At 43.8% G+C, this 14,697-nt stretch overlaps 1 protein-coding gene across 1 annotated transcript; it reads right to left on the reverse strand.

Annotated features, from left to right (window-relative positions):
* Positions 1-5,506: 5,506 nt before the first annotated feature.
* Positions 5,507-7,082, reverse strand: LOC125914227 (hydroxycarboxylic acid receptor 2). Its single transcript, XM_049619436.1, has one exon. It carries the CDS (start codon positions 6,956-6,958, stop codon positions 5,867-5,869), a length of 1,092 nt encoding a protein of 363 aa, XP_049475393.1. The 5' UTR covers positions 6,959-7,082; the 3' UTR covers positions 5,507-5,866.
* Positions 7,083-14,697: the final 7,615 nt, after the last annotated feature.

Raw genomic sequence — 14,697 nt, forward strand, 5'->3', positions numbered from 1 at the left:
CTGTTAGGTGTCTGACTCTTGATCTCAGCTCAGGTCTTGGTCTCAGGGTCATGAGTTCAAGTCCCGCATTGGGCATAAAGTCTACTTTAAAAAAGAAAACGAAGTAAAGCGTTACAGATATAGCTGAGGCCTCCCTTCCATGCCATCTGCCTCCCTCCGCAAAGCGATCTCTATCCTGTGGTTACTGTGCTTCCTTCTCAGCTGCAATTTTTGTTTTATTATGTAGTGAGGCTTCCGAAAGCCATGTTATATTGTTTAGCATGTTTTAAACATTTACATAAATGTTATCATATGGAATATATCTTTTGACAACTTCCTTTTTGCTCTAGATACCATGCTCAAGATTTGGTCCTATTGACACAATTAGCTTTGGTTCCTTTTTCACTGCTATATAGTATTCCATTGGGAGCCTGTGTCACTATGTATCTATTTTGTTACTAGTGGACACGGTTGTCTCCTGTTTTTCACTCTTACAAAGAAAGACGAAAGGGGTCCATCACCAGTTAGCTTCAGAGGTGCCTGGGGGCCTAAATTATTGGGCAGCCTGGAAAGTTGAGCCCAAATGGATCAAAGTATTCGCCTACCTTTTTCATTGAGGTCGCTCATCTCTCACTTTGCATTTTTTTCAGAACTTTAAAGGCAAAGACTCTGGAGTCAGACTGCTTGCCTTTGTTCCCCTGGTCCTTCCCTTTTTCATCAGTTGTTGGCCTCAGGAAAACTAATTACTCAAACTCTCTGGGCCTCATTTCTCTTATCTGTGAAATGGAAATAGCCCCTCCCCTATGAAGTTATTGAGAGGATAAGGTGAGATCGCCTATATAAAACACTTAGCTCAGTGTCTGACAGGTAGCAGAGAGCAAATCTTAGCTATGACACTTGGTAGACGTTAAATGATGATGATGAAGAAAGTAGTGTCTCTGATTGTGAGTCTGTCTCTGTCTCATGTTGCATATTTATGAAAACCAAAAGCAGGGGTGCCTGGCTGGCTCAGTCAGCAGACCACGAGACTCTTGATCTCAGGGTTGTGAGTTCGAGCCTCATGTTAGATGTAGAGGTTATATATTTTTTTAGACTCTTCTCTTTTTAATGTTTTAATTTATTTTTGAGAGACAGAGAGTGCCTGCGAGTGGGGGAGGCGGAGAGAGAGGGAGAGAGAGTATCTGAAGCAGGCTCTGTGCTGACAGCAAAGAGCCTGATGTGGGGCTCGAACTCACAAATGGGGAGATCATGACCTGAGCTGAAATCAAGAGTCAGGTGCTTAATCGACTGAGCCACCCAGGTTCCCTGGGTGTGGAGATTACTTTTAACTTAAAAAAAAAAAAAATCATTAATTTTAATACTTTTAACTTAAAAAAAATATATCATTAATACCATTTTCCTACTGAACTATCATAATCAAGAGAAAGGATATTTTGTAAGCATGCTGGAGAGAAACCCAGTTTTTCAACTTGATGACATCAGTGGGTCGATTCATTTTCTCTTTTTCGAAAGTCATGTACCCCGATTCCTGTTGATGGCCGTAAATCCCTCTGTGGGTGCGGCCCGAACACTGAGTTTATCAATATTTGCCAAGAGCCTAGAAGTGCTTGCTTTTCATTTGCCCGGGCCGTGGGATTGTGGACGATAGGTCAGCCCTGACGTTTGTGATGCCACACGCAAACCCCTTCTCTCTGAAGAGTCAAGGTGGCCAAATCTTAAATTTGAGCTCCAGGAGAATGACAACATTGCCGCAGAAGACACAGAACCTCGTGAACACAGCGTCATGGCCAGGTGTTCCCTGGCCAAAGAGTATTTCTAAGCCCCGAGTTTATGAAGCAATACATAAAATAATGAAGAATTTAATTCTCCAGGAAGGCCTTCTGAGGGGCTCTAGAACTCACATCTGGAGGTCCCCATCTGAATGGAGATGGGTGTGTGAATTGTGTTGCTTCCAAAGGTTGACTGATTGCTTCTCCATTCTCTGGGACCACCATCTTAAAACATGGCAGACATTTGGGCAGCAAGAGAATTGAGATCTACCTAAAGTCCAAATGTGCTATGTATGAGTGACATGGAAGGTGATCTGGAATGTTATATGAGGAACACCTGGCAGAGAGCATGTCTTTACCCAAACAGTAATTTTAAAATACCCTCTGTGGGAGCGCCTGGGTGGCTCAGTAGGTTAAGCGACCAACTCCTGATTTCAGCTCAAGTCATGATCTCACGGTTTGTGAGTTCAAGCCCCACATGAGGCTCTGCACTGACAGAGCCTGCTTCAGATTCTCTCTCTCTGCCCCTCCTCTGCTCATGCTCACTCTTGCTCTCTCGCTCTCTCTCAAAATAAATAAATAAACTTTAAAAAATAGATAAAATAAAATACCCTTTGCACAGCTGCTCTGTGACTTGTTTTCATGACTCTATAGAGAATGGTTTGGGACCAGTCAAATTCTCTCATGTGAGAATCTGACTGGAGAAACAGGGGTATGGAGGGGTTGAGTCAAGTTCATGGCTAAGAGTTGGGGCGAAGGGCTGTGAGCTGGCCTCCTGGAGCTGCCCAACCCTGGTTTAACTCTCTCTCTCAGTTTCTGTGAGATATGCTAGTATCTTTCCTCTCTTTTTATTTTTCATTTTTTACTTAAGCTAATTTGAAGTGTGATTCAGTTACTTGCATTTATGAGGCCCCTGAGTTACACAATTATAATAAGGCATCATCCCACTACAATGAAGAAAAAAAAAAGGAATTTCCTTCTCAGGAGCTTAGCCGGTAATACAAACAGCCCAGCCTCAACCGTCAAAGAATTTCATCAAAAGTTCAGGTCTAGGGATGGCTTGGTGGCTCAGTAGGTTAAGCGTCTGACTATTTTTTTTTAATGTTTATTTCTTTTTTGAGAGAGAGAGAGAGAGCACATGCGTGAGCAGGGGAGGGGCAGAGAGAGAAGGGGACAGAGGATGCAAAGTGGGCTCTGCACTGACAGCAGAGATCCTGACACAGGGCTCGAACTCATGAACCTTGAGATCATGACCTGAGCCAAAACCAAGAGTTGGACACTTAACCAGCTGAGCCACCCAGGCGCCCCACATTTTTGTTGTTTTAAACTCCCAGATTGGTACTTTGCTATGGTGGCCCCAGGACGCAAGTACAGTCACACACACCAACTGAGTCTCACCTCGGGGCCTTTGTGGTTACGGTCACCGTCACCGCTGGCTAGAATGTCCTTCCCCCAGAGTTTTGCACATTTTGCAGATTTCTGCTCTGCCTTGTCATTTATGGCTCAGGTCAAGGTCACTTCTTTTTTTTAATTTTTTTTTTTTAACGTTTATTTATTTTTGGGACAGAGAGAGAGCATGAACTGGGGAGGGGCAGAGAGAGAGGGAGACACAGAATCGGAAGCAGGCTCCAGGCTCTGAGCCATCAGTCCAGAGCCTGACGCGGGGCTCGAACTCACGAACCGTGAGATCGTGACCTGAGCTGAAGTCGGACGCTCAACCGACTGAGCCACCCAGGCGCCCCAAGGTCACTTCTTCATAGAGACCTTCCTGGTCATCCCAGACCCCTCCCTTTTAAGCCCGTCACCCTGCTTTGCTGTCTTCATAATACTCCCAACTGTCCCCAATTCCTTTTCCAGTCACTGTTTTACTTTTCTGTTGTCTCCCCACCCTGAAGGTGAGTCCTGTAAGAACAAGGTCTTGGGTACCTTGTCCCTTGTACTATTTCCACCAACCACCCAGCACAGCATTGGGCACATAGTTGGTGCTGATACCTGAAAGCTGATGGAGGGGTGCCTGGCTGGCTCAGGCAGTAAAGGAGGCAGCTCTTAATCTCAGGGTTGTGAGTTCAATCCCCACACTGGGCGTGGAGCCTATTTAAAAAAAAAAAAACAAAAAAACAACAAAAAGCTGATGGAACTCATGAACAAATGAAACAAATGTGAATTAATTCTAAACAGGTCAGAGTTTCACAGCCGGGCTCCCTGCTGACTCATGCGTTTGAGGCCGGAGAACTACTCCTTCCCTCTGAGCTCATGTCTGCCAACACTTCTTCTTTAAGGTGATTTCTGCTTTAACTTTCTACTTCTAGGAATGGACTGGAGAACCGGGCAAGCAAAGTGCTCTCAAAACACTTCACCATGAGAACGTCTATGTCTATTCATTTACTGCCATTCAACTATGGCTAGGAGTCTGAGTATCTACCTTTCTTATCTGTTTCTGAGTCAGGATGTCAAAGCAAGCCTCATCTTGCCAAAGAATCAAGGAGTGACAAGCTGGGAATGAAAGCGTAACAGAAACTTGGACGGATCACAGACTCAAACCAGTACGTCTCCTTTCCATCCAGAACCGGGAACTAAAATAATTCCATAGGAAATTCTTTCTTCCCCTTCCTATGCAAGCACCCCAGTCTCTCCCCATTCCTTTTTTTTTCCAACACATCATTTTGTTTAACCACCATGCTTTATTATTTATTTATTTTAAAGTTTATTTATTTTGAGAGAGAGAGAGAGAGAGTACGTGAGAGCAGGGGAGAGGCAGAGACAGAGGGAGAGACAGAAAATCCCAAGCAGGCTCTGAGTCAGCACAGAGCTGACGCGGGGCTCTATCTCGAACTGTGAAATGGTGACCGGAGCAGAAACCAAGTCAGACGCTTAACCAGCTGAGCCACCCAGGAGTCCCCGACTTTTTTTAATACACAAATGTAACATCAATATTCACCAAACTCTAAATAAAACGTGCAGTGCTCTTGCAACCCTGTCTGCACCTCCCTTCCCAATTAAGTGGTTTTTTATTTATTCCCAGCCCTTTCTCGTCCTTGTCCTAATGCAGGTGTAATTTTCACTTAACTGTCTCTCGGTGCGGTTCAGCGTCCACATTCTTTTCTTACTTTACAGTATTCAGTATTTTTCTACTAGGACACAGTTGACAGCCCATAAAAGTCTCCGCTTAAGTAAGAAGTCCGTTTCTGTGAACCATCATCCGGACACATGCAACACCAGACAGTGTGTCTCACATCCAAGTTTATTGACATGGTAGATTTCCCATAAGGATAGAAACACGAGCAAATGAACCAGGAGGCACCTTCTCCCTCGGATTGCTGGACAGCACCTCCCTTTTAATGACAAAAGCAAACAGAGGTGGGAAGCAGCTATCTCCTCCAAAGTCTCTAACTGCTCAGCCTTCAAATTAGTGTCAACAAGAAAGGAATGGATTAGCCGAAGGTCGTAGCACACACGCCTTTCCTTTTTCTTAGTAAGACTGTTTTGCTCCGTCCCTCCCTGGCTAATCCCCCTCTTCCCACTACTGGAAACTCAGATATTAACCAAAGCTGTGAGTCTCTTTGCCTAGTGCTTTTCTGCTGAAGCTTGGCTGAGAGATGAATCCATGGAATGTAAGTGACCTACTGGCTCGGTGAATGACGCCTGGCCTCCCTTCCGGGGCAATAACTTCCCTCCAGTCACTTAGCTCTCCTTGTCTCAGCTGGAGTCCACCAACAGGCTGGATACCCGCTCCCTCCCCAGGAGCTGAGAACCATCCACATCTCAGGCAAGGGAGGGAAAGAGGTCAGTGAATCACAGGTGCTGATGGGCGTCTCTGTGGCTCCAACTCTACTCAGCAGAAGGTGAGGACAGTTTTGCGGTCTTCGGTCCTGTGAGTGTCAGAGATTGAGCAGAAGTTTCAGAGGCTTTAGTCTCTGTTCCCCCCAAGATTCCTCTGCTGACTTTCTGCAACCAGGCAGCCCACTCTGCCACACCACTTCTCTAAGTCTGATTCTCTGAATCTGGAAGTTCCAGGAAACCACAGGCCGGGACTAACGATGGTACTCTGTGCACCCAGCCAAACCGTTTCTCCAGAGACCTTGGTTCTTGGTAACAATCTCTCTTCTTGGCTCCATTATTTAGTGAGAAGCTGGGGCTGGATGAGATGGGTTCCACGGCTCACTGGGGTTGGCCATTAAAGTGTCTGGAACACTCCTGGTTGTACTCAGATCCCCCGTGAGCTCCATGCTTGTGCTCTGCTTATTATCTGGCCCTTGTGGTGTCTTCTTCCGCAGGCAGCGGTTGATAAGGGTGGAGAAGAAGTTGGGAAAAGATGGGCTGGAGAAGTAGTACACCAAAGGGTCCAGCATGCTGTTCATGTAGGTGAAGCTGAGGGTGATGAAAAACGCCAGGTCAACCGAGCGATAGACATCACAGTTCTTCGTACCCGTGGTGTGCAGGAGCCAGAAAATGCGTATGCGCACAGCCACGCTGGGCAGGAAGCAGATGATGAAGACAATGGCCACCACCATGATGAAGTTGATGGCCCTCTTGATCTTGGCGTGTCTGTCCATTTGTCGCTGGCGCAGGCTGCAGATGATTCTGGCCGAGCAGAACAGGATGATGCCCAGGGGCAGGATGAACTCCAGAAGGAACATGGCATCGTGCCACCTGAAGGTATGGCAGATGCTAAAGCTGCTGCACAAATTCGCATCTCGATTCCTGATCAACATCTTTTTGTGCAGGAGGTGACCCGTCAGGCCGATGGTGACACCCCACAAGAGGCAGGAGATGATGGCCGCCGTCCGATTGGAGATCTTGTTCAGAGCATGGTGGGGATGGACCACCCGGAAATACCTGTCCACGGCCACCACGGTGAGGAAGATGATGCTGCCCTGGCGGTTCATGGCCAGCATAAAGAGCATCAGCCTGCAAGGGATGTCCCCAAACTTCCAGTCCCACTTCCTCACGTAGTTGTCCGTCAAGAATGGCAGGCAGATGATCAGGAGAAAGTCGGCCACGGCCAAGTTGAACAGGAAAATCCGGCTGGATTTCCAGGACTTGAGGTGGAAGCAGAAAATCCACAGGGCAAGGCCATTGCCCAGGAGCCCGAACACAAACTCCAGCCCCAGCACTGGTGGCAGCACATTGGCAATGAAGTCATCCCGGAACACACAGCAGTTCTTCTTGTCTATTTCCAGAAAATGATTCTGCTGCTGGTGCAGGTTCATGAGTGGAGCGAGTCAGTCCTAGGGAGCGCCTCACCTAGCGAATGCCCAAGGAAAGAGGTGTGTGTCTGAGTGGCGAATGTGAGGTTCAGCTCCCGCCTTTATGTCATGTCAGGGTGTTGAAATAGATGACTGAATGGTTACCAGGAAGCTACGAAATCGTTTAAAAAAAAAAAAAAAAAAGCCAGCAAGGCTCTTATGCAATCTGCTGTTTGCATAAACAAGTAATAAAAATCCCCTGGGCAGACAGGAACCCACAGCTTCCTAAATGTAAAGGATAAGTTTAGGCAAGCCAACTGCCGTTTGTGAATTACTGAAATGTGGAAGGCATCCCTTTGGAAGGCTGTGTGCCTACATACTGAGTGCTTAACATTAGAGAATTAAATCACTGGCAGCTTGTTGGCTTACATAATGAACAAAACAACAATGGCAATAATAATTTCCTGTGCTAAGCAGCATGGTTTTCCAGAAACATTAAGAATGAGTATGGGGGCGCCTGGGTGACTCAGTCGGTTGGGCGTCCAACTTTGACTCAGGTGATGATCTCTCAGTTTGTGAGTTCGAGCCCCGTTTCAGGCTCTGTGCTGATAGCTCAGAGCCTGGAGCCTGCTTCAGATTCTGTGTCTCCCTCTCTCTCTGACTTGTGCTCTGTCTCTCTCTCTCAAGAATAAACAAAAAAAAAAAAAAAGAATGAGTATGAAGCTTTAGCATGTATATGATTTAAGAAACAGTATCATGCTGGAGTGCCTGGGTGGCTCAGTCGGTTAAGGGTCCAACTCTTGATTTTGGTTCAGGTGATGATCTCATGACTCGTGGGTTCAAGCCCCACATCAGGCTCTGTGCTCAGAGCCTGCTTGGGATGCTCTCTCTGCCCCTCCCCTGCTCCCCTGCTCTGTGTGTGTCTCTCTGTCTCTCAAAATAAATAAAGTAAAAAAGAAGAGAAAAGAAAAGAAAGAAGAAAAGAAAAAAGAAAAGAAAGAAAAGAAAAAGGAAAGGAAAAAGAAGAAAAGAAAAGAGAGGAAAGGAAAGAAAAGGAAAGAAAAGAAAAGAAAAAGAAAAAGAAAAGAAAACAGTAGCATGCATATAATTTCTTTGGAAATACCAAGAAGACAGTAATTATCTATTTTACAAAGACAGATGTGTTGCTTTTCATGTTTCCCTGCCACCTTCTCTGCAGAAACACAGATTGCTTTTCCACACCAGAACTTTGCAATTAATCTCTAGTTGGGAAGTGAGGGGGGGGGAGGGGAAAGATACTTGGGAACAGCATACAATTTCATAAGATGTTTGAAAACTTGAACCTAGTTTGGATTGCCAGCGATATGTTACAATAAAGCTGGGGTTTTTGTTTGTGTTGGATTTTGATAGGCTTCTGTGCTCAAATAAGTGATTTATTTTTAAGTACATGATTTTTAAAAATCAGTAAGTTATTTTTTAGAGTTTTAGATTCACAGCAAAATCGAGCGGAAGGTACAGAGAGTTCCTGTGTCTCTCTATCCCTACACACTCACAGCCTCCCCCTACTAAGTGCATGATATTTGAAAAGCCTCCATTTTCTGAAAATTAAATGTACAGCAATGGGACCTACGAGGACTTTGAACCCTGCCTCATAGCAGGTCACTATTTCACACATCATTTCTTTGCTTTTTAGTCTAATTGAGTGAAGCCCCACAGAACATTTCTACCCTTTTTAAAAAAAATATTCTACCCTTTAATATTTTAGTTATGATTCTTGCTGTGCAAGAGGTTCCAAACTGCTGCTTCTACTTTGAGTTAAAAATAGGAAATACACGGGGCGCCTGGGTGGCTCAGTCAGTTGAGTGTCCGACTTCAGCTCAAGTCATGATCTCGAGGTTCATGGGTTTGAACCTCGTGTCGGGCTCTGTGCTGACAGCTCAGAGCCTGGAGCCTGCTTCAGATTCTGTGTCTCCTTCTCTCTCTGCCCCTCCCCTGCTCATGATCTTTCTTTCTTTCTCTCTCTCAAAAATAAGTAATCATTAAAAAATAGGAAATTTGCTTCTTTAGATGCATACCTAGTTTCAATAAAAGGGATCTGTGGACTCTTCACAGTAAATTGGAGTCAGGATGCTCTAATATTAGATTCCCATAGGAACCAGAGGACTTGATGATGATGATAATGATGAAGATGATGTTGGCTACACTAATAATGAACTATCCGAAAGACAAGTTAAGAAAACAATCCTATTTACAATCATACTCAAAAAGAATAAAATACCCTAGGATAAATGTAACCAAGAAGGTGAAATACCTATACACCAAAAACTAAGACGTTGATGAAAGACATCGACAGACTCAAATAAATGGAAAGATATATTGCATGTTCATGGATTGCAAGAATTAATATTGTTAAGATGTCTATACCACCCAAGGAGATCTACTGATTTAATGCCATCCCTATCAAAATGCCAATAGCATTTTTTGCAAAAATAGAACAGATAATTCCAAAATGTGTATCGAAGCACAAAAGGCCCCAAGTAGCCAAAACGATATTTTTAAAAAAGTTTTTATTTATTTATTTTGAGAGAGACAAAGACAGTGCAAGTTCGGGGAGGGGCAGAGACAAAGAGAATCCCAAGTGGACTCTGCACTGCCAGCACAGACAGAGCCTGATGCGAGACTCAAACCCACGAAACCATGAGATCGTGACCTAAGGTGAAACCAAGAGTCGGATGCTTAACTGACTGAGCCATCCAGGCTCCTCAGCAATCTTTTTTTTTTTTTTAAGTTTATTTATTTATTTTGAGAGAGAGAGAGTGAGGAAGGGGCACAGAGGGAGAAAGAGAGAATCCCAAGCAGGTTCCACGCTGTCAGCACCGAACCCAGTTCAGGGCTTGACCCCACAAACTGTGAAATAATGACCTGAGCTGAGATCCAAAGTCAGATGCTTGACTGACTAAGCCACCCAGGAGGCCCAAAACAATCTTGAGAAAAAGAACAAAGCTAGAGTGTTTTCACTCCTGATTTCAAACTATATAACAAAGCTAGAGTAATCAAAACTGTATGGTATTGGCATAAAAACAGACACATAAATCAGTGGAATAGAATAGAGAGCCCAGAAATAAACCCATGAGAATATGGTCAGTTTATTTATGACAAAGGAGTCAAGAATATATAATGGGGAAAGGACAACCTCTTCAATAAAGGGTGTTGGGAAGACTGGACAGCCACATGAAAAGAATGAAACGCACAAAAATGAACTTAAAATGGATTAAAGACTTGAATGTATGACCTGAAACCATAAAACTCCTGGGCACCTGGGTGCCTCAGTCAGTTGAATGTTTGACCCTTGATTTTGGCTCAGATCATGATCTCACAGTTGTAGGATTGAGCCCCAAGTCCAGTTCTGCACTGAGCATGAAGCCTACCTGAGATTCTCTCTCTCTCTGTCTCTCTCTCTCTCTCTGCCCCTCCCCACTTACTCTCTAAATGAATAAATGAATGAATGAATGAATGAATGAATAGATGGTAGAGGCTCTGAATAGACATTTTCCTAAAGAAGAATGACGAATGACAAACGGGTACATGAAAAGATGTTCAACATTACTAATTAGCAGGGAAATGTAAATCCATACCACGATGAGATATCACCTCACACCTGTTAGAATGGCTATTATCAAGAGAAGAAGGCAAGAAATGCAGAGAAAAGGGACCCCTTGTGCACTGTTGGTGGGATGTAGGTTGGTGCAGCCACCATGGAAAACAGTATGGAAGTTTCGCAAAAATTAGAAAAAGAAATACTATACAATCCAGCACTTTCACTTCTGGGTATTTATCCAAAGAAAACGAAAACACTAACTTGAAAAGATACCTGCATGCCCATATTCATTGTGGCGTTATTCACAATAGCCAACATATGGGAAAAAAACCCTGAGTGTTCATAGACGGATGAATGGATAAAAAAAAAAGCATGTGTGTAAAAATGGAATATTATTCACCCATAAAAGAGAAGGAAATCTTGCCGTTTGAGGCAACATAGATGGACTTGACAGTATTATGCTAAGGGAAATAAGACGGAAAAAGGCAAATACTGTATGATCTCTCTTGATGAGGAGTCATAAAAAAAAAAGCTCATAGATACAGAGAACAGATTGGTCGTTGCCGGAGGCGGGGCAAAATGGGTGAAGGGAACCAAAAAGTACAACCTCCTGTTATAAAATAAATAAGTCCTGGGATTATAATGTACATTATGGCAACTGTAGCTGATAATACTGTATTGCATAGTTGAGAGTTGCTTAGAGAGTAAATCTTATTTTTTTAATTAAAAAAATTTTTAATGTTTATTTATTCTTGAGAGAGAAAGAGACAGAATGAGAGCAGGGAGGGGCAGAGAGATAGAGATAGAGGGAGACAGAATCCAAAGCAGGCTCCAGGCTCCAAGCTGTCAGCACAGAGCCCGACATGGAGTTTGAACTCACAAACCATGATATCATGACCTGAGCTGAAGTTGGACGCTTAACTGATTGAGCCACCCAAGCACCCCAGTAAATTTTCAAAAAAAAAATAATTTTTTTTTAAGTTTATTTACTTTGAGAGAGAGAGAGAGAAAGAGCAAGTAAGAGTGAGTGGGGGAGGGGCAGAGAGAGAGGAAGAGAAAATTCCAAGCCGGCTCCGTGCTGACACAGCACAGAGCCCGACGCAGGGCTCAAACTTGTGAAGTATGAGATCATGACCTGAGCCAAAGTCGAGAGCTGGGCGCTTAACCAACTGAGCCACTCAGCCACCCCTAGATAGTAAATCTTAAAAGTCCTCATCACAAGAAAAAAATTCCATAGCTACGTATGATGACAGGTTACTAGATTCCTCGTGGTGATCATTTTGCAATATACACAAATATTGAATGATTATGTTGTATGCCTGAAGCCAATATAGGGTTTTATGTTATTTATTGCTCGATTAAAAAAGCAAGAACAAAAAAGGAAAGGTGATGATGTTGGTATCTATATTACAGAGAGCTTCCAATATACACCGGATCCCACGTGCAATGCTTCAAATACATGATGGTGTTTTACCGTGACTGCAGTCCACAGAGTAGGGACCATTGCTGATTCTGATTTCCAAATGAGGACAGTGAAACTCACAGAGGTTGCAAATGTTTAAGGCTACCCCAGCTAATAAGAGCAGAGCTTTGGGTTTGAATCTGGCACTGGCTTCAAAGCCTGTGATCCCAACCATGAAACTACACTGCCTCTTATTATATTATTGCCTCGTTTGTAAGGCTGCATTGGATTGAGGTCATATTCCATGGGTGTGTTAAGGCTCTAGTGAAATGGCTGGTATTTACTTCCTGTCCTTGCCGCCTATGAGTATCCTGCTTCCTTCTGGGATGAACGTAGATTTGTCGGTGATATTCATAAAGAACCTTGATTAACTTTCTTCACTAAAAGCCAGAAACACCAACTATTAACAATAGTTGTCTATTTCTGGGAGCTGAAATTTACTAGGTTCCTTCTCTTCCTAAGTTTTACAATTTTACAATATTTGTGGTTTTGGACGACTGGGTGGTTCAGTCAGTTGAGCTTCTGGTTCTTGGTTTTGGCTCAGGGCATGATCGCACTGTTGTGGGATCCAGCCCCATGGCAGGCTTCATGCTGACAGTGTGCAGCCTGCTTGGAATTCTCTCTCTCTCTCTCTCTCTCTGCCCCTCCTCCCTCTTTCTCTCTCAAAAATAAATAAACATTAAAAAAATAATAGTTATGTTTAAAAAAAACCAATAGTCATGGATAAAATTATGAGAGAGCAATAAATATTGTTAAGTTTGAAAGAAGAGAAAAGCTGGAGGCCTGGATGCTTGGTGTGGCTTTATCATCAACTACCATGAACCCTCTTACCCTCTGAGTTTCTTCGTATATAAATTGAGGGATCAGACAATCTTCCAGCTCATTCTCTGATTGTAACACAAAGTTCACAACGACTCAGACTGAACATAAATTCCGGCCTCCCTGGATTCGGGTGGAATTTCCGGTCTTTCTGCTGTGCCGTGGGCATGTGTCGTTGTGTTTGTGTTCTTCTTTTATGTATTTATGTTTTTTCTTACTAGCACATGAGTTGTACAGAAACTTGCTGTAATGAATCACTTCACCAGCTAAGGCAGTGATTCCACTGAGTTTTGTGGAAACTCCACTTAAAATCTATGGCTTTCAGAATTGAATCTTTATTCCTAGTTGTCTTATCACAGCTTGGATGAGTGCCGTTGAACTGGACTGAACTTTTTTTTTTAAGTGAAAATGATAATAGCGAGGAGCATCTTGATCTTGGGCTTGTAAATTCAAGCCCCATGTTGGGTGTAGAGATCACTTAAAAATAAAATCTTTAAAAAAATTGCTATCATTTATCAACTGCCTCCTCTGTGCCGGGCATAGTACTAAGAGGTTCGTGATCTCACTTAATCCTCATGAAAACCCTGTGAATGATGTGTTGTGATTGTCACCATCAGCTCCATATTACAGATTAGGAAACCAAGGCATAGATTAAGTACCCCACTGTTTGTCTTCAGATTTAGCTGGCATCTCTGTTTTAGTTGTCTACTGCTGTGTAGCAAACGACCACAAAATTCAGGGGCTTAAAGCAACCACTGTTGTATTATCTCTCCGGGTCCTGAGTTGACTGGACTCAGCTGGCTAGTTCTTGCGTGGGGGGCAGCTAGGCTCAAGCAGAGTCCTGGGACCCCTGGCCTTCCCTCCCTCTCCATCGAGTTTTGTATCTCCCTACATGGCATCTCCACATGGCCTCTTCGCGTGTTCTTTCCACGGGGTAGGCTGGACTTCTTACGACGCTCGCTACTCAAGGCTTCCAAAGAGCAGACGTGCAGACCTTTCTATTGTCTGGCTCGGAAATCTCAGAACATCACCAACCCCACATTTTGGGGGTTAAAGCGTGTCACGGGGCCGGTCTATATTCCACTGGGAGGGGTCACATGAGGGTGGGACTACAGGAATCATAGCTCATCGGGGACATTGTGGGAGATTTCCCCTCTCAGATGGTAAATAGCGCTGAGCTGGGACACTTGGCTGGTGGGAAACGAGAGACGCCTGGACCACTAAGGAAGATGAAGGCGAAATTGAAAAGTAGCAAAGAGATAGAGAGGAAGCTGGCCACACTGGCTGACAGAGACATATAAAAAGAAAAAAGAAGAATATTGCAGGGTTTTCAAACATGGTGTTCAATTTCATGTAAAAAAAAACCCCAAAAAACCTAAGGGCAAATCAGAATAATCAAATAATCTTGAAAAAGAAGACGAAAGTTGAACTCACACTTCCCAATTCAAATACTTTACAGTCATCAAGACAATGAGTGCTTCTGGCGTAAGAATAGACATATAGATCAGTGGGGCATGATTGAGGGTCCAGAGATAAGCTTTTGCAATTCTGGTCAGCTGATTTTCAACAAGGGTTCTACGATAAATCAGCAGGAAAAGAATAGTCTTTTCAAGCGGTTCTGCTGGGACAACTGAAGAGCCACATGCAAAAGAATGAAGTCAGATCCCTTCTTTGCCCTGGACGCAAAAATTAACTCAAAATGGATGACAGACCGAAATGTAAGACAAAAACTCTTAGAAGAAAACCTAAGAGTGAGTCTTCATGATCTTGTCTTAGGCAAAGCCTTCCTCAGTGCAACACCAAACATACCAGCACCAACAACAACATTGATGATTAGACTTCATGGCTTTAAAAGAGTTGGGGCGCCTGGGTGGCTCAGTCGGTTAAGCGTCCGACTTCGGCTCA

Source organism: Panthera uncia, assembly GCF_023721935.1.
Source record: "Panthera uncia isolate 11264 chromosome D3 unlocalized genomic scaffold, Puncia_PCG_1.0 HiC_scaffold_8, whole genome shotgun sequence".
Classification (NCBI taxonomy): Eukaryota; Metazoa; Chordata; class Mammalia; order Carnivora; family Felidae; genus Panthera; species Panthera uncia.

What these genes read in the sequence shown, in the direction of transcription:
- LOC125914227 (XM_049619436.1), bottom strand. Translation starts at nt 6,958, where the DNA reads ATGAACCTGCACCAGCAGCAGAATCATTTTCTGGAAATAGACAAGAAG.